This window comes from Pituophis catenifer, unplaced genomic scaffold, assembly GCF_029215685.1.
Source record: "Pituophis catenifer annectens isolate HBS135680 unplaced genomic scaffold, rPitCat1.0.hap2 SCAF_14, whole genome shotgun sequence".
NCBI lineage: Eukaryota > Metazoa > Chordata > Lepidosauria > Squamata > Colubridae > Pituophis > Pituophis catenifer.
In genome coordinates, this window is record NW_027256894.1 from 21,709,580 (window position 1) to 21,730,742 (window position 21,163).

A 21,163-nucleotide genomic window follows, 5' to 3' on the forward strand; every position below is an offset into this window, starting at 1 on the left:
GATATGTCTAAATTTTGAATGCCAGAAGGAGAACATTGTTTTTCCTTGTTTGTTTGGAAAGGAATGGTGTACATATAATGCAGAAAGGAGTTTGAAAAAGGATTATTCCTTCTTGGTTTGCACCATCTGCAAAAGTGAAGTCCTCTTCACTTCACCCATCAAGGCAGCTGGCAAAAGCAAAGTCCTCCCCACCCTTCAGAAGATGGAACCTGGATGTCCAATGTGTTTCTGATGCCTTTTGTCTTCTCTTTGTGCAGGCCACAATGGACCTGGGCTCAGGAGAACTGTCTGTCAGGTCCCCAGCAGAACTACAACTCAACAACCTTGTGACTCATGATGTTGATCTTCTGGTGACGGATGGCAAGATGATCTTGATTGTGGATGGGCTCTTTAATGCCTCCACAGAAATTCCAGAGCCTCTTCAAGAATTAGATGTTGATTATGGGCTCTACCTGGCAGGTACAGGAAATCTGGAATTGCCGTACCTCACTGGAGTGAGTTTGTCATTCCGGGGCTGTCTCCATACTCTGACATTTAACGATCATGATGTCCTCTCGGCACTGGCAACCGGCACTGGCGTCAAAGCAACTCATGGCATCCGTGAAGGATGCAGTGAAGAATTCTCTGCTGGCCCCGAGGTTCCTTTCGGCTTCCTAGGATCAAACTCTTACATCACATTTCCTGGTTGGAATGCAAGGAACGAAGGAACCATAGAGTTTGTGATTACCACAAGTGTCAAACAGGCCCCTCTGTTTTACCAATCGGGTCTGGAAAAGGATTTCTTCTACCTGGAAATCTTTGATGGACATTTAAGAGGTGTGGTGGAGAAAGGGAACGGCCTGGTACTGCTTCACAACAACATCTACCTCAGCAACGAGCAGGATCACTACGTCAAGGTCTACATGGACAATCGAAAATTTGAGATCCTGGTTGACTACTACGTCTCACAGACCTCTAACAAGGGGATCCATAGCTACTTTGATCTTCAAGGACCTCTTTTTCTCGGCGGTCTGAATGAGAAGGCTGCCAGCAGAATGAAAGATCGTGAACTGGGCTTTATATCTGCAAACAGCTTCTTCAATAACTCCTTTGTGGGTTGTATAGAGGACTTGAGGATTAATGAGGAAAAGATGAGCCTACGAGAAGCTCTTGTGACTAAAGACACAAGTGCTGGCTGTGGAAAGTCAGATCAGTACTCAGATTATGACAATGTTTATGAACAGGATGAGGCCACCACAAGCTCTCCTCTAGACAGTTGGCAGGGCTCTGTTATGGAGCCCTGTCGCCCAGATCCTAGCTTGCCCCCAGTCTTCACTAACTTCACCAAACTATTGCAGGTCAGTCCCCTGGTAGTTGCTGAAGGAGGCACGGCTTTTTTGGAGTGGTGGCACACTCAGCCGACCATTGACCTCAACCGTGCAAACATCAGGCAATCTCAAGTCCTCTTCAGTGTCACTACAGACCCAAGACATGGGCAGCTGGAATTAAACCTCTCCAAAGTCAGGAGCAGAGGCAAGTTCACTCTCTTGGACATTGTGAATCGGAAGGTCAAGTATGTTCATGATGGTTCTGAGGGCCCCATGGATCAGCTGCTCTTGGAGGTCACCGTGACTGCCAGAGGAGATATTCCGGAGTGCTTGTGGCAAGGCCAGATATATTTGCTCCCCATTAAGATCAACCCAGTCAATGATGCTCCTGAAGTGGTTTTTCCACATGGAGATTCCATGGTCATCCTGGAACACACACGCAAACATCTCAACCCAGCCATCTTTCAAGCCCATGATGACGATACCCCCTGTGATAGCTTGAGATTCCAAGTGCTTGGTGGGAAGAGAATGGAAGAAGGATATCTGGAGTATGACTTCCATCCTGGAGTCCCAATTGAAGAGTTTTCCTGTAGTGATCTGGAAGCAGGCCAGGTAGTCTATGTCCATCAAGATGGGCCTGTATCCACTCTTACCATCCAAGTGAACGATGGCATGGTGATGAGCCCGGTGGCCACCTTGAGGATAGATGCAGTGGAGCCAGATATCCAGATCCACAACAACACAGGACTCTTTGTCCTACAAGGGGACAGAGTTTCAATAACCAAAGCCAACCTTTCTGTGGATCTTAATGCCGTCCAGCAAAAAGTACCTGTGCTGTATCACTTGGTCTCCCCTCTCCAGTATGGTGAGATCCAGAAGCAAGGAGGGATGAGTGGAGAGTGGAAGAAAACAGAATCTTTTTACCAGCAGGATATCGATCAAGGACACATCCAGTATGCTAGCACAGACGATGAACATCGAGTAGAAGACACGATTGAGAAGCTGCAGTTCACCATCCAGGTAGGCCAGAAGATCCTGAAAAACAACACCTTCCCCATCAGAGTCCAAAAGGCTGCCATCAGGATGAAAACTATGGTCCCTCTCCAGATGAAAAACGAGAAAGAGAAAAACATCACATCTGCTGAACTGGAGGCAGCTTTGGAAGAACCAGGTTCTGAGCAAGTGACTTTCCACTTTGTGATCCTTCAGCCACCCAAAAAGGGAAATCTTGAACTTCGGGGCACCAGGCTGGCTGAGGGCTTGAGTTTTACCCACGAAGATTTACAGAGGGGACAACTGAGTTACATGGCAACTGTTAGAGACTCCAAGGAAACAGAAGATGTTTTCCAGTTCCGGGTCATGGCTAAACCCTATTATTCCCCTGTGTATTCTTACAAAATAGAAGTAGGGGGAGATCCAGATACTCCCATCTTAACCAATGTCCTTTTGTCCATTTTAGAAGGAGGACAGGCCATCATTACCAAGGACTTTTTGTTTGTCAAGAGTGCCAACAGCATGAACTACATGTATGAGGTGATAGATGGTCCTACACATGGGAAGCTTATCTGGAGAACCTCTGAGCCTGGGTCAACCAGGAAGGAGATGATAACAACATTCACAAATGAAGACATCCTACAAGGTCGCCTTCTCTACCAGCATGATGATTCTGAGACTCTAGAAGACGACATCCCATTTGTAGCCATCAAGCAGGAGGAAGGAAGCTTTGACTCAGAGGCTGAGGAGGTGAGAGGTGTCTTCAGGGTCTCCATTCAGCCCGTCAATGACCACACCCCAGTTCAGGTGGTCAACAAGGTCTTCAATGTGGTGCGTAAAGGTCAACGCCTGATGACCACAGAAGACATAGCCTTTATCGATGAAGATTCAGGTTTCTCAGATGTTCAGCTAGTGTTGGTAAGAAAAGATATTCTTTTCGGTAGCATCATTGCCGCAGATGATAGAAATAGCCAGCTCTATCGCTTCACTCAAGATGACTTGAGGAAGAAAAAAATCCTCTTTGTCCACTCAGGAGCTGACCGAGGCTGGATTCAGTTCCAGGTTTCTGATGGTCTTCACCAGATCACAACACTTCTGGAAGTGCAAGCTTCAGACCCTTACCTCAAGATCAACCACACTGGCTTGGTCCTTCACCAAGGTGGCCAAGTGGCCGTGGACTCCTCTGTCCTCAGGTTGGAAACCAACATGGACATCAGGAACGACCAAGATATCCTCTTCCGTATCATGGCCCCACCCATGTCGGGAATGTTGCTACGAGATGGCCAGGAAGTATCGTTTTTTACCAAAAAGGACCTTCTGGCAGGAGATATTATTTACCATCACAATGGGAGCAGAAAGTCCCAGGATGCCATTCATTTTTCTGTTGATGCAAATCAGGTGTCCATGGAGGAGACACTGAAGGTTACCATATTAGCAGATTCCCATCCTGACCCACTAAATCTTGTCCACAACGAGAAGATACACGTCCTCCAAGGAGAAGCAATGGCGATTAAAAATGACTACTTGCTGGTAAGCTCTATTGGCCTATTTTATGTTGTTGTTTCTATGTTTACTTTTCCTTCCCTCAAGGCTGAAAAAAAAAAGTCTCTATGAAGATTCTTAGTCATCTAGGTCATCTCAAAGGTGCTTTTTCAAAAGGCAACTGGACTTTGGTTTTTTTCCTTGAGGAAGAAGACATTTCACTTCTATTCGAGAAGTTTCATCAGTTCTAATTCCATCTTTCCATCCTCCTCAACGTTTACCATATTTTTCGGAGTATAAGCTTAGTTTTGGGGGAGGAAAGTAGAGGGAAAAAATCTGCCTACCTGGTATTCATCTGGCTAGCGTCCTTAGTCTGGTCAGCTTCAGCACATTAGTTTGCTGGTTTTTTTATCCCCTGCTTGGGGATAAAAAACAGCTTCTAAGGCACAGCTGAGAGGAAGCAGCAATGAGAAAAGCAGGCAAAGCACGGTGAGATCGCTTCACTCGGCTAGCGCCTAGTTAGGGCTGAAAAAAAGCTTCTAAAGAACAGCCGAGAGTCAGAGCAAAGCATGGAGATCGCTTCCCTCTAGCACCTCGTTAGTGCCTCGTTAGGGCTGAAAAAAAGCTTTGAAAAAGCTACACTCGGAGTATAAGACGCACCCAAATTTTCAGCCTCTTTTAGGGGGGGAAAGGTGCGTCTTATATTCTGAAAAATACGGTAGTCAGAACTGATGAGGCTTCTTGGGTGAGAAGTAAAATGTCTTCTTCCTCAAGGAAAAAACATAATCCAGTTGCCTTCTGAAAAAGCACCTTTGAGACCAAAAAAACCCCCCCCCAAAAAAACAAGAAAGCAAGAAGAATAGGACTATCTGTGAATTGACGAATTAAGGGGTCTTTATCGTTTAAGGAAATTTAGATAGCAATCTTGTAATATGTGGAGCCGTAGAAGTGCTAGAAGTTCTTGTAGGCTGCCTAAACTCACCAGACTTTATTACATTAAGAGATTCAACTGTTTACTACCGCGTTTCCCCGAAAATAAGACCCTGTCTTATATTTTTTTGAACCCTGAAATAAGCACTTGGCCTTATTTTCGGGGAGGTCTTATTATTTTGGGGCGCGTGGAGGAAACCAGAGGAAATGATGGGGACCTTGCTGCACATGAATTTAAATATTTTCAGGGAGGGTTTATTTTCAGGAGGGGCTTGGGTGCATGGGCTCAAAAGCCTGATTGGACTTATTATCAGGGGATGTCTTATTTTAGGGGAAACAGGGTATTAAGATTACCATGAGACCAACTGATTCCATTCAAGAATCAACCTTTTTATCAAGAAAGTAAAGCACCATCCAAGGTGATTGGTGTGAAACAAAGAAATCTCAAACTTTTCCTTCCTCATCCAATTTTCAGGTTGAGCATGATGAAATTGAACCCCAAAACATCATCTATACAATCATCAACTCTCCCAACTCAGGGTTTCTGGTGGCTTTGTCTCAAAACCATGCTTCAGATGAACCTCCAAGCCTGGATCCCATCCAGACCTTCACCCAGGAAGATGTAAACGAAGGCAAAGTCCTCTTTCTCCATTCCAGCCCCGAGATTCAGAGGGATCAGTTCATGGTTGATGTTACTGCTGATGGAGTAGATGCTCTGAACGGAGTAGTGGTGGAGCTGGAGATTCTTCCAATTTCAGTTCCTCTGGAGGTTCACAATTTCACAGTGACCGAAGGCCACAGCCAAGCGCTTTCCATGGACATTCTGAATATTCCCAGCACTTACTCCTCATCTTTCGATGTAGAATTTGTAGTTGTTGAGATACCAGAGCATGGCACCTTCCAGAATTTGGAAAGACCTGAAGAGGGTAGCTTAAATGTTTTCTCCTGGTATGAGGTAGGAAACAACACAATCTCCTCAAGTTTTGTTTTTTTTTTAAATTTGAAATAAATATATGTATGTGTTCATTCATTCCAGGCCCCTTGAAATATCTCTGCTGGCTTAGAAATGATGCAGGATTTACTATCACATTTGAAAAGCTCAAGTTGAATGGATGAAAACTAATTCTTTAGGTCTTTACGACCATCATGATTTATGTCTATAATGGGCAGGCTCCATTATGGTCATAAATCAAGGAGTACCCCTAGTTCTCCAATCTGCAGGTCTGCAATTCTATATTTGTATGCAAAAGAAAACTACTTCCACTGGGAAAATAAACGGGCATTTTTCTTTTAATTTAAAAAGCGGCTGTTGTTTTTTGTCCAATCATATATGGACACCTATAGAGGAAACATGAAATGCATACCTGATAGTCATCCATTATATGGAATCCATTATATGGACATGCATCTTTGCTGGATGCAGTCTTGGTATCGGGGTGAAATCCAGCAGGTTCTGACAGGTTCTGGAGAACGGTAGCGGAAATTTTGAGCAGTTCGGAGAACTGGCAAATATCACCTCTGGCTGGCCCCAGAGTGGGGTGGGAATGGAGATTTTGCAATGTCCTTCCCCTAGGAGTGGGGAGGAAATGGAGATTTTGCAGTATCCTTCTTCTGCCACACCCACCAAGCCACACCCACGCCCACAGAACCAGTAGTAAAAACAATTTCGATTTCATCACTGTTTGGTGAAAGTTGCCTTATGTTGGCTCACTTTGTAATATCCTCTCTCTAGACTATTTGGGATCATGTCTAATCTCTTTAGGATTAGGCTAGGACAACTGATCCCGTTTTCCTCTTGACTCAACACAATCTATTAAGCATGTTATGCAAACTGAACTACCAAATTAAATATTTGTCGGTTGGTTCAAAGAGTACACAATATTGTCCATCTAATAGGCCATATCTCTGGGTTTCTAGATTTCCCAGTCCTCCATGGCACTGACTGAACTTTCTGCATCTGTGTATCCTGTGACATTTAAGCAGCAAGGAATATTTGTTTGCCCAAACATCTTGGTTGACCTAGCTTTCAGAATTAAACCACCCCAGTTGAATTGAAATTTAATTTCTCCATAGTGCCTTTGAAATAAATGTGAAACGGGTAGAACCCTAGCCCTAACCCTTATCATAATGTCCTCTTTGCGTTTAGGTAGAGAATCAGCTCATCAAGTATGTACATGATGGAAGTGAGTCCTTGACTGACAGATTCACAGTCATTGCCAATGTTTCTGAAGTTAATCAACAGAGTCAACCCAAGACGATCTCCATTAGCATCTCTCCAGTCAACGATGAGGCACCGGTGCTAAAGGTCAACACAGAACTGCAGGTATTTACTTCAAGAGTGTTGGGCAGAATTTTGAGGTTACCCCAATGGGTTGTCCCCAGAAAACTTATTCTAATTATAGCTATTAAGTAGAAGCTTCAGATGGTCATGGAGAAACCTACAACTCTTGGCCTAACCAACGGGGGTAGCCTAAAATATATATTTATTGTGAATGTTTTTCACTTGTTGAGTTACCTCCAGCTCTTTGTGAACCAACAGGTATTATTTTGTCGAGACTGAATTCCTTTCAGTCTTGTAAGGTCCTCCTTACAGGTAGTCCTCAATGTACAACCACAGTTGGGACCAGAACATCCACCGCTAACCAAAGCAGTTGTTAAGTGAATCAACATCCCCTGGAAGGGAGTGCCCCAAAACCATTTCATTCTTTTTGCCATCTTTTGCCTGGCAGTGTGAGAAGTCGGTCGCAAGATGGCAGTAGAAATCTATGCAACAATTTCCAACTTGCAAGAGAAGTTATGGCCAAGCTGGATTTTTTTTTTTTTTTTAATATACAAGAGGAAAAAGGAAAACATTCACTCAAAGGCAGGCAGTTTTGGATCACTGGAGCTTTGCTTCTTAATCAGGGGTTCTGGCAATTATTATTTATTAAGAAGTCCGATCCCTAAAAGTTGGAAAACCCTGTTCTAGATTATCTCTGACAGAGGACCATCCAAGGTCTCTCAGGAAGCAGAATTCATGTTTTGCAGCCAGTTCAATCCCACCGTTAGGCATTTCTCCCCTTCCAGTTTTAATCCTCTAGTTCTCGTCCTTCCTTCTGGGATTAATAAACAAACTGACTGCCTAGTGTTGTGATGACTTAGCAAGGAGCTTTGTGTTAATCCAAACAAAGAATAACGATGGCAAGCAAAGGCTGGCCAGCAGAGTCCCCAGATATTGATGACTGCCAAGTCCCTTCAGTCAGTTCTGCTCTAAACGGATTCCAAAATTAATCCCCCAAAGAATTTTAAAAATACCAAATCTGGGCTGTAAAAATTCCAGAGAACCATTGCCAGGAAAAATGGAGTTCTACTTATTCTCCAGGCAGATTAGGAGAAGTGGTGTCAAAGGCCATCTCCTGAAGAACATGTCCATTGGGTCAGCACAAAAGATGGAGCTTATGCCAGAGGAAGGAGGACAATTTCCACCTAGAGGGGGGGGTTTGTTGTTGTTATTGTTGTTTAGTTTTATTTTGAGAGACAGGCTTGTTATGGAGAACAAAATTGAGGGGGAAGATGTTATTAAGAAAGACTAAATCCAAAATGACCGAAGGCGATGTCCTCATTCGGTATGATCTCATTGTTGAACAGATGCTCAACAGGATCATTCGGGGGCCAGAATTTTTCTGGGATTCTTTTTTTTTTTTTTTAAGAATTGTTTTGCTTTCAAGGACTTGTAGCAACTCAGGATTTATTCCTGCTGCAATTCTTGCTTAATGCCAGCGACCAAAACAAATTGAAACAAACAAACGCTAAATGAGTTTTCAGGGTCAGAGGTGGAGATCTCTGAGTTCTCCTCAACTGAAGCGTTTTTAATCTCATCCGTATCATATTCAGACTCAAAGTTGGTTTGGTGACTGACTCCAGTGTTTTCTCCATCTTTCCTGCCAGATTGAAGAAGGGGGCACTGCCGAGATTACCCCAGAGATTCTCCAAAGTGAAGATGAAGATACCCCTCTAGAAGAAGTCATCTATTCCATCAGGACCCCAGTCAATGGGAAGGTGGTGTTGAAATCATCACCTGACAGTCCAATCCAGCGGTTCACCCAGGCCCAGATAAACAGCCATCTTGTTCAGTTCATCCACGAAGGTCCGTACCAGAACGGAGGAGAGCAGGAGGTTTGGGTGTAGAGATGACAAAGTAGACAAAACTCTGCCAAGTCAGAAGGTTGGATTAAGTAGTTCAGCTTTGTCAGCTCTTCAGAGTTTCAGATATGGGTCTCCCCAGTCTTCCTCCAAAATGCCAAGATTGTACTTGAGATCTTTCTCCAGACCAAGACATGAGATGAAAAAAATATTTCTCAACTCCCTGTGATTTGAATTCATGAAAGGTATCTAAAAGCAGAGTCCCTACAACATCAAATCACTTCAGTTGAGATCCTAGTAACATCAAAGAGCAATCAGAACATTGTTGGATTCTCATTTCCTTCTCCTAGAAGGTCTTAAAATTTCCAATCTAGCCTATGGTTAATCTCCCATCTCAGTCCTACCCAAGGTCAACCCTGCTTAGTCTCCAAGCCTACACAAGATTAGCCAGGTCTTTCCACCTTCTGAGACATTTAAATCCTTAATTTGCAGCCCAGCCCAAGGCCACCATGTGGATGAATCTGTCCAAGGGAAGCTTGCAATCCAGAACATCCATTATGCTTACTTCCACAGTAAATGCAAGCAGGGATTGCCACTTTCCATGTGGTCAAGACAAGATATGAAATCCTAACTTTTGCAAGGCAGAGCAATCAATTAAACAACAACAATACAACTGCAGATTAAACAACAGAATGTTTTAGTGAACAGATAGCCATAAAAAAGTGGTTGGTGAACATCGAATGAAAAAAAAAGAAAATAAGTAACACATTGGAGTATCCCAACAGAAGGGCATAAACAGAATTAGCCTTACCAGAAGTAAAAAAAAATGCACATCAACATTTTTCTACAGATCCCACCTGCAGTATCCAATATCCAAGAATAGCAGAGGTCAAGAAGTGAGGGTATGAATGACCACACCGTGTGTCCTTGTGTTCTAACCTTCTTCTTGGTTGTTCATCTCCAGGACCTCTGGAGGGAGGGTTTTCCTTTGATCTATCTGATGGCGAGAACATGTCCCCAGGACACTTTTTTGCTGTGAAAGCCCAAAAGAAACTTGTCATCACTCTGGAAAATAAGCAAGATCTGACGGTGTGCCCAGGTAAGATATTTCAGATGGGACCTTGTAGGTCATCTAGTTTAGAAAATAGCTTGACCCCCTCCTCTCTGTGGCAGCCCCTCAAGTATTGGAAGACTGCTCTCCTGTCTCCCCTAGTCCTTCTTTTCCCTAGACCAGCCATGCCCAGTTCCTGCAACCGTTCATCATATGTTTTAGCCTCCAGTCCCCTAATCATCCTGGTTGCTCTTCTCTGCACTTTTTCTAGAGTCTCAATATCTTTTTAACAGTGTGGTAACCAAAACTGGATGCAGTACCCTAGGTGTGATCTTACTAAGGCTTTATAGAGTTGTATTAGTACCTCCCTTGATCTTGACTGTATCCCTCTGTTAATGCAATTTAGGATTGCATTGGCTTTTTTGGCTGCCGCCACACACTGCTGGCCCATATTTAGCTGGTTGTCCACTAAGACTCCAAAATCCCTCTCACAGTCACTGCTATTAAGCCTGATTTCACCCGGTCTATATGTGTACTTTTGGTTTTTCTTACCTAAGTGACGTCCCAGAAACAACATTATACTTTGTGAAAGGCTAGTCTAGTCTAAGTTCTGACTGATGATGTCATCAGCTTTGCTATGAAATCCTTCCTGGAGCACCTGTTTCCTCATGTCCCCTCCATTTATGTCCCCAGCTCTACCCTTAAACTAAATTTCCTCTCCTCTGCATTAAAGTCGCTTGTGCTTTCACCAGGAAACCCCGTGGGTTTCCACTGGTTCACCACATGCGTGCATCAGTGGTGGGTTTCAAAAAATTTTACTACTGGTTCTGTGGGTGTGGCTTGGTGGGCATGGTGTGACTTGGTGGGCGTGGCAGGGGAAGGATACTGTAAAATCTCCATTCCCTCCCCAATTCAGGGGAAGGTTACTGCAAAATCCCCATTTCCTCCCGATCAGCTGGGACTTGGGAGGCAGAGAATAGATGGGGGCGGGGCCAGTCAGAATTTTTACTACCAGTTCTCCGAACTACTCAAAATTTCCGCTACCGGTTCTCCAGAACTGGTTAGAACCTGCTGAAACCCACCTCTGGCACGCATGTTGCTTTTCTCATGTGCACACCTTCCATGCATGCACCCGGCCCTTGAAAAAGTGGCTAAATAGGATGGCATTACACCAGGGAAGATGGGCAGCTCCACTCGCAGTCGCCACTACCAGTTCGCCTGAACTGGTCTGAACTGGCTAAATACCACCTCTGGCTTTCACGTGTTGTCAATGCATGTAAGCACCACGAGATGAACATGATATGTATATGGAACGCATCAGGCATTTAGAACTTGGAGAAACCATTTCCAATGGTTTCATAAATGAGCAGCCTTTCCATTGCGTGGCATCATCCTAAGGGGCGGTTCTCCCTATCTTTTACTTTTCAAGGTTCTTCTGAGCCAATCAGAAGTCAGAACCTGAAAGCAGTGACCAATCAAGAAGAAGCTGAAAAGTCTTTATTTTACATCATACGACAACCTCCACAGTTTGGCAAGCTGTTGAATAGCCAAAAGAACAACGGAGAAGAGCTGAGAAATTTCACCCAAGCTGAGGTTAAAATATTTGGGACTTCTTTTGTGTGTGTGATGTAGGCCACCAATAAAAGATCTTAATAATGATCATAATTGATCACCGACTCTAGGGGGAGGGCTAAAAGTGATCAACTTTTGGGTGGGAGACACCATTTGCATCTCTTCCTGGTTTGATGACCAGATGTGGTATGAAGCTGTTTCCTTTAAACCATGTGCAAACTGGGTCCTACAATATTCTTCCTGATACATTTTTTGAACAAGGACCAAAAAATAGGAGAAGAAAAGGAACATAACATTCATACACTTTTTCAGTGGGGCAAAGTCAGTTTACTATAACCTGAGTGCACCAAAATTAAGTTGTGCAAGACAGGCATCATAACAGGGGTCTGGTGTCCTCTCTCCCCATGGAAGAACAACACCATCAGGACATGAAAGAGCTTAACTGGTGGCGGTGGGACACCATCAGTGTTTCCATGGGGAAAATAGAATGAGGAAGGATACAGAAGAGAATTTGGATGGAGTGAAGTAGGCAACCTACATATCAACTTTCTCCAACAAGATGTTCTCATGAACTTCACCATCTCCCATCAGCCCCCACCCAGAAAGACCCCCCTTTCATGATGGCTTGGTTTTATAGGAGCTGATGTCCACCATATCTGGAGAAACCCAACTGGGGAAGGTTCCTTTTGTGTGGACATAAGTAGACCTGCCTAGAACCCAAAGGGCTAGAAAATAAGAGGTTCCAATCAAACTAAGGTTCTTGTTTCTTTTCACCTTAATGAATGTTTTGTCCTTCCTTTCTTGTCTTTTGCAAACAGGTGAATGCTGGGATGATTGCATACCACCATGATATGCCACCAGAACCTTTCTGGATCCGGGAAGATAATTTCCACTTCCAAATTTCTTCTCCGTCGGGGACCTCAGACCTATTTGTTCTTGGCGTGACGATATCATTCGAGGCCAGCTGTCCTCAGGGCTCCTCTCAGCTGTGGAGAAATAAAGGTAGGAAGCAGAGATGTGGAGACATGCTCAGAAAGCAGATCTGTGGCTGCTAGGAAACTGGGAGATTTTTTTAAGGGAGTGGAGTTATTTTGCAATGGTTGGGCTGATCCATGAATCAGAGCACAGTTATCCAACCAACTGTGTACTTCTCTCTTTTTTTTTCGTTGTTTTTGTAACAGAGATCCCCACTTCTGGGTGGGTACAAAGAATGAAGTGGGAAAGGCATGCATACAAAATTCAGAGTTTAATCTGTGGGTGTAATCGTGAGCATTGGAGGAGAAAGATGTTCAAGGCTCACATGCAAATATTCATGCCTTTAAAAATGTAGAAACTGGGAAGCGGAGGTCGTGAAACAGGCCTGGACCAGAAAAAAACAGATTGATCCATTTCTAGCAGTGCTTTTCCTGAGAAATGAGAGCAGGTGGCAGGAACAGAAGCACTGGAGAAAGGGAAAAGAATGTTCTTATTCTTTGTTATTTGAAAAATTTGTTGTTATTTGAAAAAAAATATGGGTTACAGAAGTCCTCGACTTATGACCATAATGGAGCCTGCCGAGTCACATGACCTCAAGAGGGGCCAGCCATTGGAACTTTGGAACAGGGTCAGTCATGTGCCTCCAGGGAGCTGTCAAAATTTCAAAAAGTAGGATAGAATAGAACAGAGCTGGAAGGGGACTTTAAGGTCTTCTAGTCCAGCCCTCTGCTCAAGCAGGACAACCTATGCTATTCCAGATAAATTGAAGACAACCTGTTGAATTTTCTCATGGCCAGGTATGAAGAAAGGCAGATTAAGTACAGCTCAAGAAAGTAGTTTCAGAAGGTGGAACCTTCTGATGCTACTTTCTTGAACTGTACTTAACCTGCCTTTCTTCATTCTCTACCCTTCTTCTATTTCTCCTTCCCTTGTCCATTCTCTCTTTCTTCCATAGCAGCTTCTACGTTGCCTCCTCGTTTTGAAGCAAGATGACCACCCCTTGTTTCTCCTTTTCTTCTCTCTTTCAGGCCTCACTGTCCCAGAAGCTCAAAGTGCAGCCATCGACCTCTTATTACTTGATGCTTCCAACCTTCTTACCAAGGAACTGGAACCAACGAGAAGCTCCTATGACGTGGTCTTTCTGGTGACCAAATTGCCCATGTATGGGGCCCTTTCTCTTCCAGATGGTCGAGTTAATAAGAAACACCCCTATTTTCTGCAATCTGACCTTGCTGCAGGTGGATTGGAATATTCTCACAACGGTCCTGGATTCCTGGATGATTATTTCAGATTTGATGCTTGGCTCCGGAACAACACGGTGAAATCTATTCAGCCCCCACAAAATGGAGAAGAAATCATTATTTCTGGGTTGTTCAATATCACAGTGAAAGACAGTAATGAGATGCCACCAAAACTAGTCACCCAAGGAAAAGTCTTACAAGTTCTCCAAGGTTCCTCCCTGGTGATCTCCCAAGAACATTTGAATGTCATAGATCCAGATAGTTTCCCTGAAGAAATCCAATTCAACATTACTTCTGAATCTTCAACTGGATTTGTTGCTAAGGCCCATAATACATCCCTAGTTATAACCCAGTTCACACAAGCAGACATCAATGCAGGACACCTGATCTTTGTTGCCAATAGAACAAGTTCTACTGGAACTTTGAAGCTGGTTGTATCAGATGGACTCCACAAGCCAATTTCCATTTCTCTGGAAATCATGGTTCTTCCAGCAACCACGTGGGCAACCAATCAGACCATCTTGGAAATACCCCAAGACTTGAACATGGCTTCACTGTCTCACAAACATCTTCTAGGGTCTTTAGACCAAGGAGAGCAAAATACCCTCTATGAACTCATCAGGGACCCAGAGTACGGGCAGGTGGAAGTCCATCAAAAGGCCGTGAGACGTTTTTCACAACAACAGGTGGACAATGGAGAAGTGATCTTTACTTTCACAGATTTGGCCTCCTCCTCCAAAGATGAATTTCAATTCCTTGCCACCTCAGGAGCCATCAATATCTCAGGGATTGTGAACGTAACAGTCAAGGCCTTAGTGAAAACCCAACAGGAGATTCTTTGGCCAAGAGGAACCACTGTCCTGCTTAACACCAACGTCCTTGATGCACGTGATCTGGCCGACAGGACAAACAGCACCCCTGAGTTCAGAATTCTCCAAGCACCTCAAGGGAGCAACTTGGTGAAAGTCTCCAGGGACAACACGGATCGCCCTGTCTCCATCGACGCTTTCACCCAAGATGACCTCAAGGAAGGGTTAATTGGGTTAGAAATCTGGGAGGCAGAGGATTCAGGGACAGATCTCCAAGAGGACCGCTTTCAATTTGAATTGGTGGCAAAAGGTGTGCCCCCTGCCTTGGGCTGGATGGTGTATACCACTGAGACCTTCAACTCCTCAACCCCCTATAGGGCCACTTTGATCAATATGCCTGGTCCCCAGGAAAGCAGCCATAGCTCTACCCCACAGAGCATAACCTCCCCCTTCCAGACTTTTACAACCATGCCTTATGAATCCAAAGTGCCCCCCTTTAATTCCAACAAGTCCCACGTCCTTCCAACAACCAGATCAGGCCAAGGACCAACATCTCAGACAGAAAAGGGTTCTCTCCTAGGCTTCATTGAAGCCAACATGTTCAGCATCATCCTCCCCATTTGTCTCATTCTTCTGCTCCTGGCTTTGATCCTACCTCTGCTTTTCTATCTCCACAAACGGAACAAGACTGGCAAGCACAATGTCCAGGGGACGCCACCCAAATACAAGAATGGAACGGTAGTGGACCAAGAAACCTTCCGTAAGACTGATCCTACTCAAAGCATACCTCTGACCACCATCAATACCTTGGAGGCCAAAGAACCAGGATCCAACTCAAAAGGACCAGGGCCAGGAAGACAACAGGATCCAGAATTGCTCCAGTACTGTAGGACATCTAACCCAGCTTTGAAAAACAGCCAATATTGGGTTTAAGTACTGGAACCAAAGACTAAACAGCCCATCAGTCTCTCTGCAGGCTGCCACTGTTTCTTGAAGTTTTATTTCACCTCATCCTGCCATTCTTTCTCCTCTATCTGCAGATATGTAGAAGAGATCAAAACCTTTTTAAGAGTATGAAGCTTTGGTGCCTTCAAAGATATTTATTCAGTGGGAATGATGCCTTTGGAGTAAGAGTGGGCAGCTATGGCCCAGTGGTGAAATCCAAATTTTTTTACTACAGGTTCTGTGGGTGTGGTTTGGTGTGGCTTGGTGGGCGTGGCTTGGTGGGCGTGGAAGGGGAAGGATATTGCAAAATCTTCATTCCCACCCCACTCTGGGGCCAGCCAGAGATAGTATTTGCCGGTTCTCCAAACTACTCAAAATTTCCACTACAGGTTCTTCAGAACCTGTCAGAACCTGCTGAATTTCACCCCTGCTATGGCCCCTTTACGACCTGTGGACTTCAACTCTGAGAATTCCTGAGCCAGCAAATGGCTCAGGAATTCTGGGAGTTGAGGTCCTGGATCAGCCATGTCATTGTCATTGGCATCCTTCAGTCTCAAGAGACTATGGTATCAGCCATGATTGGCTCAGGAATTCTGGGAGTTGAAGTCCCAGGTTGTAAAGGATCTATAGTTGCCCATCCCTGCTTTGGAGGGTATCATAAACTACTGAAAGTCTTTAGAAGAACTAAAGCATTTTTAAAGATCTATTCTTCATAAGGACATAAGAATAGATGCAACGGAGTCCTCAGAGGTCTGCAGATGAAATTTGAGAACCCAAAAGGAAACCAGCCATGATATCCAGAAGCCGGTGGGAGAGATTTGGGGCAAGATTCATTGACTAGCAAAGGCCATTGTGAACGTATGGAAAAGTGGGACCATTGCAAAGTAAAAGATGCAAAATAGAATAGGGAACAAGCACCGCTAAAAGCACCATTTACCCTTGTGCAAAATTCCAGCTTTTGGAAGATCATGGAAGTGAAATGGGTTTTATGCAGAATTTTCAGTCTTCTTTATCCACATCCTGAATCTTAGGAATTAACAGGATGATTCCTAAAAGAGAACATGCGGATGGTTTAGAAGTTCCCAAAAGACTGTCAGGATTTTTTTTTTCCTTTCTTTTTGAGAATGTATGTTTAGGTGATTAAATGTCAGTTGATCCCACAAGAGAACAAGCGCACTTGAGTGTCTTGTTCCAACAAGCCAAACATGGCACAGTTCTAGATTACATTTGTGTCATCCTGAATCACTTGCTCCGGCTCCTGACAGGAATTTCCCACATGGAAAGTTTTTGAAAAGTTCTTTGTAGAAGTTAGTTAGAAATTCCAAAATTGTTTCTCTCAGTATGAAGCCTAAAGAGCTTCCAGCGCTGGTTTCAAAGAGAGAAATAGATTTCTCTAGTAGATCTAGAAAATCTAAGGAAAAGCCATGGTTGAAATCTGGAATTAGAAATAAGACTCTCCAAATAAGAAGGAAAAAAAAAGCAAGGGGAAGGAAGGAAGGAAGGAAGGAAGGAAGGAAGGAAGGAAGGAAGGAAGGAAGGAAGGAAGGAAGGAAGGAAGGAAGGAAGGAAGGAAGACAGGCAGGCTAGGTGGCTCATGGCTCAATGGCTAAGACACTGAGCTTATTGATCAGAAAGATTGGCAGTTCGGTGGTTCGAAACTCTAGTATAGGTCTCCTGTGTGATCAGGGGATTGGACTAGATTACCTCCAAGGTCCTTCCAACACTGTTACCGTTAAAAAGGAAGGAAAAAAGACTATTTTTCTTCTAATTTTCAAGCTACAATAAAAGGGTCCTATCAAAATTCCAGCCACCTATACAACAAGTTTTCTTCTGCTTTTCCGTGAATCAACAATTGTGGGATAGCTAAATGCCCAGCCTTTATTTTGAAGGAGATGTGTATTTAATGCAATTTCATAATTTTGCAAATATTATGTCTGTGTTTATTTATAAATTGGTTATCCTATGATGATTCGCGGCTCTATTGTGACTTCCCCCAAGCCTAAAAAGAAGGAAAGAAATCCAGAATATATATATTTTTCCCTGATTTTTCCTGTGCTATCAACTTTCAGACAAGATTCTTCATAGGAGCAATAGATTACGATACCCAGCTTTGGAGAGGCCCTTGGTTTTAAATAGTCTGAGCGAAAAAAAGTGCATTTCTCATGCAGAAGATCCAAGTAGGGGAGCCAACGTCCATGAAGGTCGTCTGAATACCTGAAGTAGATGACTTCTCTATAAAGCATAAGGCTTGAATCGGTAGGTGGAAAAAATCAGAGAAACAGAGGTTGCACCCCCAACATAGTTAATGGGGACCCTTGAAGACCGAATGGCTTCAAACATGATAAGTTTGCTTTGTTCAAACCATAACTGTATGATTTGGGTGGTTGAGTATTTTAGGCAAACCCAACAGGTTGATGGGTACCCAACTTTGTGTCAATCCAGAACATGGGTTACTTCCCTTAACTGGATGAAGCACTCAAAGAAAGATAATGAGAGAAACAAAGGTAATGTCAGCATTCCAGAAAAACCAACAACTCCAAGTAAAAACTCTGAAGCAAGCATTTTTCAAAGTTCTATTTACTAGAATAGGTATAATGGCACATCTGGGAAAACCCGAATCTGAGAGGTCCAGGTTTTCTCTCAGTAAATCAAAAACCCCCAAAACCATCCCCTCAGTCCTCAGTCGATCACATGCTCCAATCACCATCCGTCCCATCTCGAGACATCACTCCGACCACTCCTTCTCCAGATGCAGGATCGTCCTGATCTTGACCTTGACAGGAAGAATGCTATTATGTCTAAAGACAACCCCTCTACTAATTCCCTCCTCCTACTTTCCCACAGATGAGAAGGTGGCAGCATGGAAGCTTCCGGCCTAATATGGCTTCCAAAGCTGACAGGTAAATGTTGTCCTACAGTGGTCCGTTCCATCTTGAGAAGGTATAATTTCTTTGACAGTAGGATTTGAGCAACATCTGGATAACCTTTGCTCACCAGTTATAGCTGACACCTATATGAAGGAGGGGGCTGGATTGGTTAGGATTGGCTCATGCTGTAACTAAGGTGGACCCACTGGATTTTCTCTTTGTGGTCCACTCTTCAGCTCTAAGCATCCATTTCTCATCCTACAAATCAATCCCTTCATCCTTTTCTCCGCTCCCAAGAAATCCTTCAGAACATGACATCTTCTGCTTTGGTCTTCCATAAATCCTCAAGAAATGCTAGTGATATTTCAGAAGCACCAGGAGATACCAAAGTATACCCCCAAAAGGAGCCTTGGTAGTACAGTGGTTTAATGCACCCTGTTATTAACAGAGCTGCCTGCAATTTCTGCAGGTTCGAATCTTACCAGGCTCAAGGTTGACTCAGCCTTCCATCCTTTCAAAGGTAGGTGAAATGAGGACCCAGATTGTGGGGGCAATAAGCTGACTTTGTATAAATATACGAAAGTATGAAGGCTATTGCTTAACGCATTGTAAGCCGCCCTGAGTCTCCGGAGAAGGGCGGCATATAAATCAAATTAAAAAAAAGGAATGGTAAGCACAGATCTCCATGAGCTGGTTAAAAGAAATGCCCGAACATTTGGAAAAACAGCTCCGTTCCCATGTTGCTTCATGCTCATTGAGAAATTTGGCCAACTTTGTAAAGGATAAATAAAGCAGGTTATTTTTAAAAATTGTGGGTATGTGGAAAATTCTTGAGGGGGAGGGAGAAGATGCCTTTTAAAGCCGAGCAAAGATATTTGTCTGACCTTCACATTTTACAACTGCAAACATCTGGAATCTGTCTTTGAATGCATGGATACAGCTTTGAACCCATAATATTTATTTCCATCCCCGTGTTTCTCAACTTTGGCTGCTTGAAGCTGGGTGGACTTCAACTCCCAGAATTCCCATGCTGGTTGGGGAATTCCCATGCTGGTTGGGGAATTCTGGGAATTGAAGTCCACCCAGCTTCAAATTGCCAAGGTTGAGAAATCCTGATTCTAGCTTATTTCTATCAGACAAAGGAATACACAGGCTGGTTTATAATGCCTTTGAGTAACTCCTGAGTAACTCCAGGAAATATCCTGGAGAACTCTAATAACTCTTGGATCAACATATGCCATTTTCTTGGCATCAATCCAAAAGGTGACTTCTGACACAGCAGCGAGTCTGAAATATGGACCAGAGACAGACTGTGTGGCTATATAATTTCATCTACCACCGGTAGAACGGCAAATGATTGATCCCTTTGGTCCTAGGTGGTCTTCTCCTTCTTTAACTCCCCCTCCCAATGTGGTTGGGCTACACTAACCATCATTATGGAAGCTGCAACCTGATGCTTTTGAAAAGCGACCCAACTGGAGAAGACTGTATGGAATGAAGTGGGGAAAAAAGATTTCAGGCTTCGGTTTTCATGTGGCCCAAGCCGAATGGGAGAACTTCCATTTCCTAGTGAGCCTTCACCGGATGTAGAACATCCTGTTTTTCATCTCAAATTTTCTGGAACAAGTTCCAGGAAGAATCATTTTTCTCTTTCTGTTTTGCTTTCTTCCGATATGTAGAAATCCTGTTTTTTCCACCCTGCTCCACATAGGGAGGTGGAGAGTAAAATAACCACATAAATAATATCCAGCACTCACCTAAGTAAATGTCAAATGGTCATCAACAAACAGCTGCAGTCCACTGGCCCTTTATGAGATTTCTACAGCAAAACCACATTCCTGATGCAGTTGTGAGCCAAGATCTGGGCTTTGTGAGACCAGCTTCAACCACACATACATATCATCCAGTTTTTTTACAGCCAAGTGTCGAAATTCCCCCAGGAGAGTTAAAAAATTATTTTTCAATATGCAATCTCCAGATTTAAGGACGCAGCTTTCTGAAGTGACATGGTTGTTGCATGAGTCGCATCCAATTTTACGAACTTTTTTTGTCACAGTTGTTAAGTGAATCACCGCAGTTGTTAAATTAGTATCATGGTTCTTAAATGAATCTGGTTCCCCCATGGACTTCGCTTGTCAGGATCACATGACCCCCCCCCAGGACACTGCAACAGTCATAAATACGAGTCAGTTGCCATATGTCTGGATTTTGTGTTCAGCGTGGCGACGCTACAATGGTCGTAAGTGTGAAAAATAAGTCACTTTTTCAATGACGTTGTAATGTTGAACGGTCATTAAACAAATGGTTGTAAGCTGGGGTGAAATCAAGCAGAACCAGTAGAGGAAATTTTGAATAAGTCGGAGAACCAGCAAATACTACCTCTGGCTGGCCCCAGAGAGGGGTGGGAATGGAGATTTTGCAATATCCTTCCCCTGGAATGGGGAGGGAATGGGGATTTTGCAATATCCTTCCCCCAGGAGTGGGGAGGGAATGGGGATTTTGCAGTATCCTTCCCCTGGAGTGGGGATTTTGCAGTATCCTTCCCCTGAAGTGGGGAGGGAATGGGGATTTTGCAGTATCTTTCCCCTGAGTGGGGAGGGAATGGGGATTTTGCAGTATCCTTCCCCTGCCATGCCCACCAAGCCACACCCACAGAACTGGTAGTAAAAAAAATTCGATTTCACCACTGGTTGTAAATCAAAGACTACCTATATACCCCCACAGTTTTGAAAAGACAGTCTCTATGTCCTACTCTATTTATTCCCCCAAAATCTTGTCTTCTAATTGTGTGATTTTAGACACGAAAATAATGTTTGCCGTTCCAGTTCAGAATGTACTCCTGTGAACTCTGCTTCAAATTAAATTCAGT

The 21,163-nt window shown here is 43.8% G+C and overlaps 1 protein-coding gene across 1 annotated transcript in view; it reads left to right on the top strand.

The window, feature by feature from the left end:
* CSPG4 (chondroitin sulfate proteoglycan 4) overlaps nt 1-15,415 on the top strand; it is a 49,188-nt gene extending 33,773 nt beyond the window's left edge. The window contains exons 3-10 of the mRNA XM_070953668.1: nt 258-3,830; nt 5,188-5,667; nt 6,859-7,035; nt 8,640-8,838; nt 9,799-9,933; nt 11,315-11,478; nt 12,276-12,459; nt 13,461-15,415. Coding sequence (XP_070809769.1) covers nt 258-3,830; nt 5,188-5,667; nt 6,859-7,035; nt 8,640-8,838; nt 9,799-9,933; nt 11,315-11,478; nt 12,276-12,459; nt 13,461-15,415 — 6,867 coding nt within the window. The remainder of the gene's footprint in view (nt 1-257; nt 3,831-5,187; nt 5,668-6,858; nt 7,036-8,639; nt 8,839-9,798; nt 9,934-11,314; nt 11,479-12,275; nt 12,460-13,460) is intronic.
* The last annotated feature ends 5,748 nt before the right edge of the window (nt 15,416-21,163 follow it).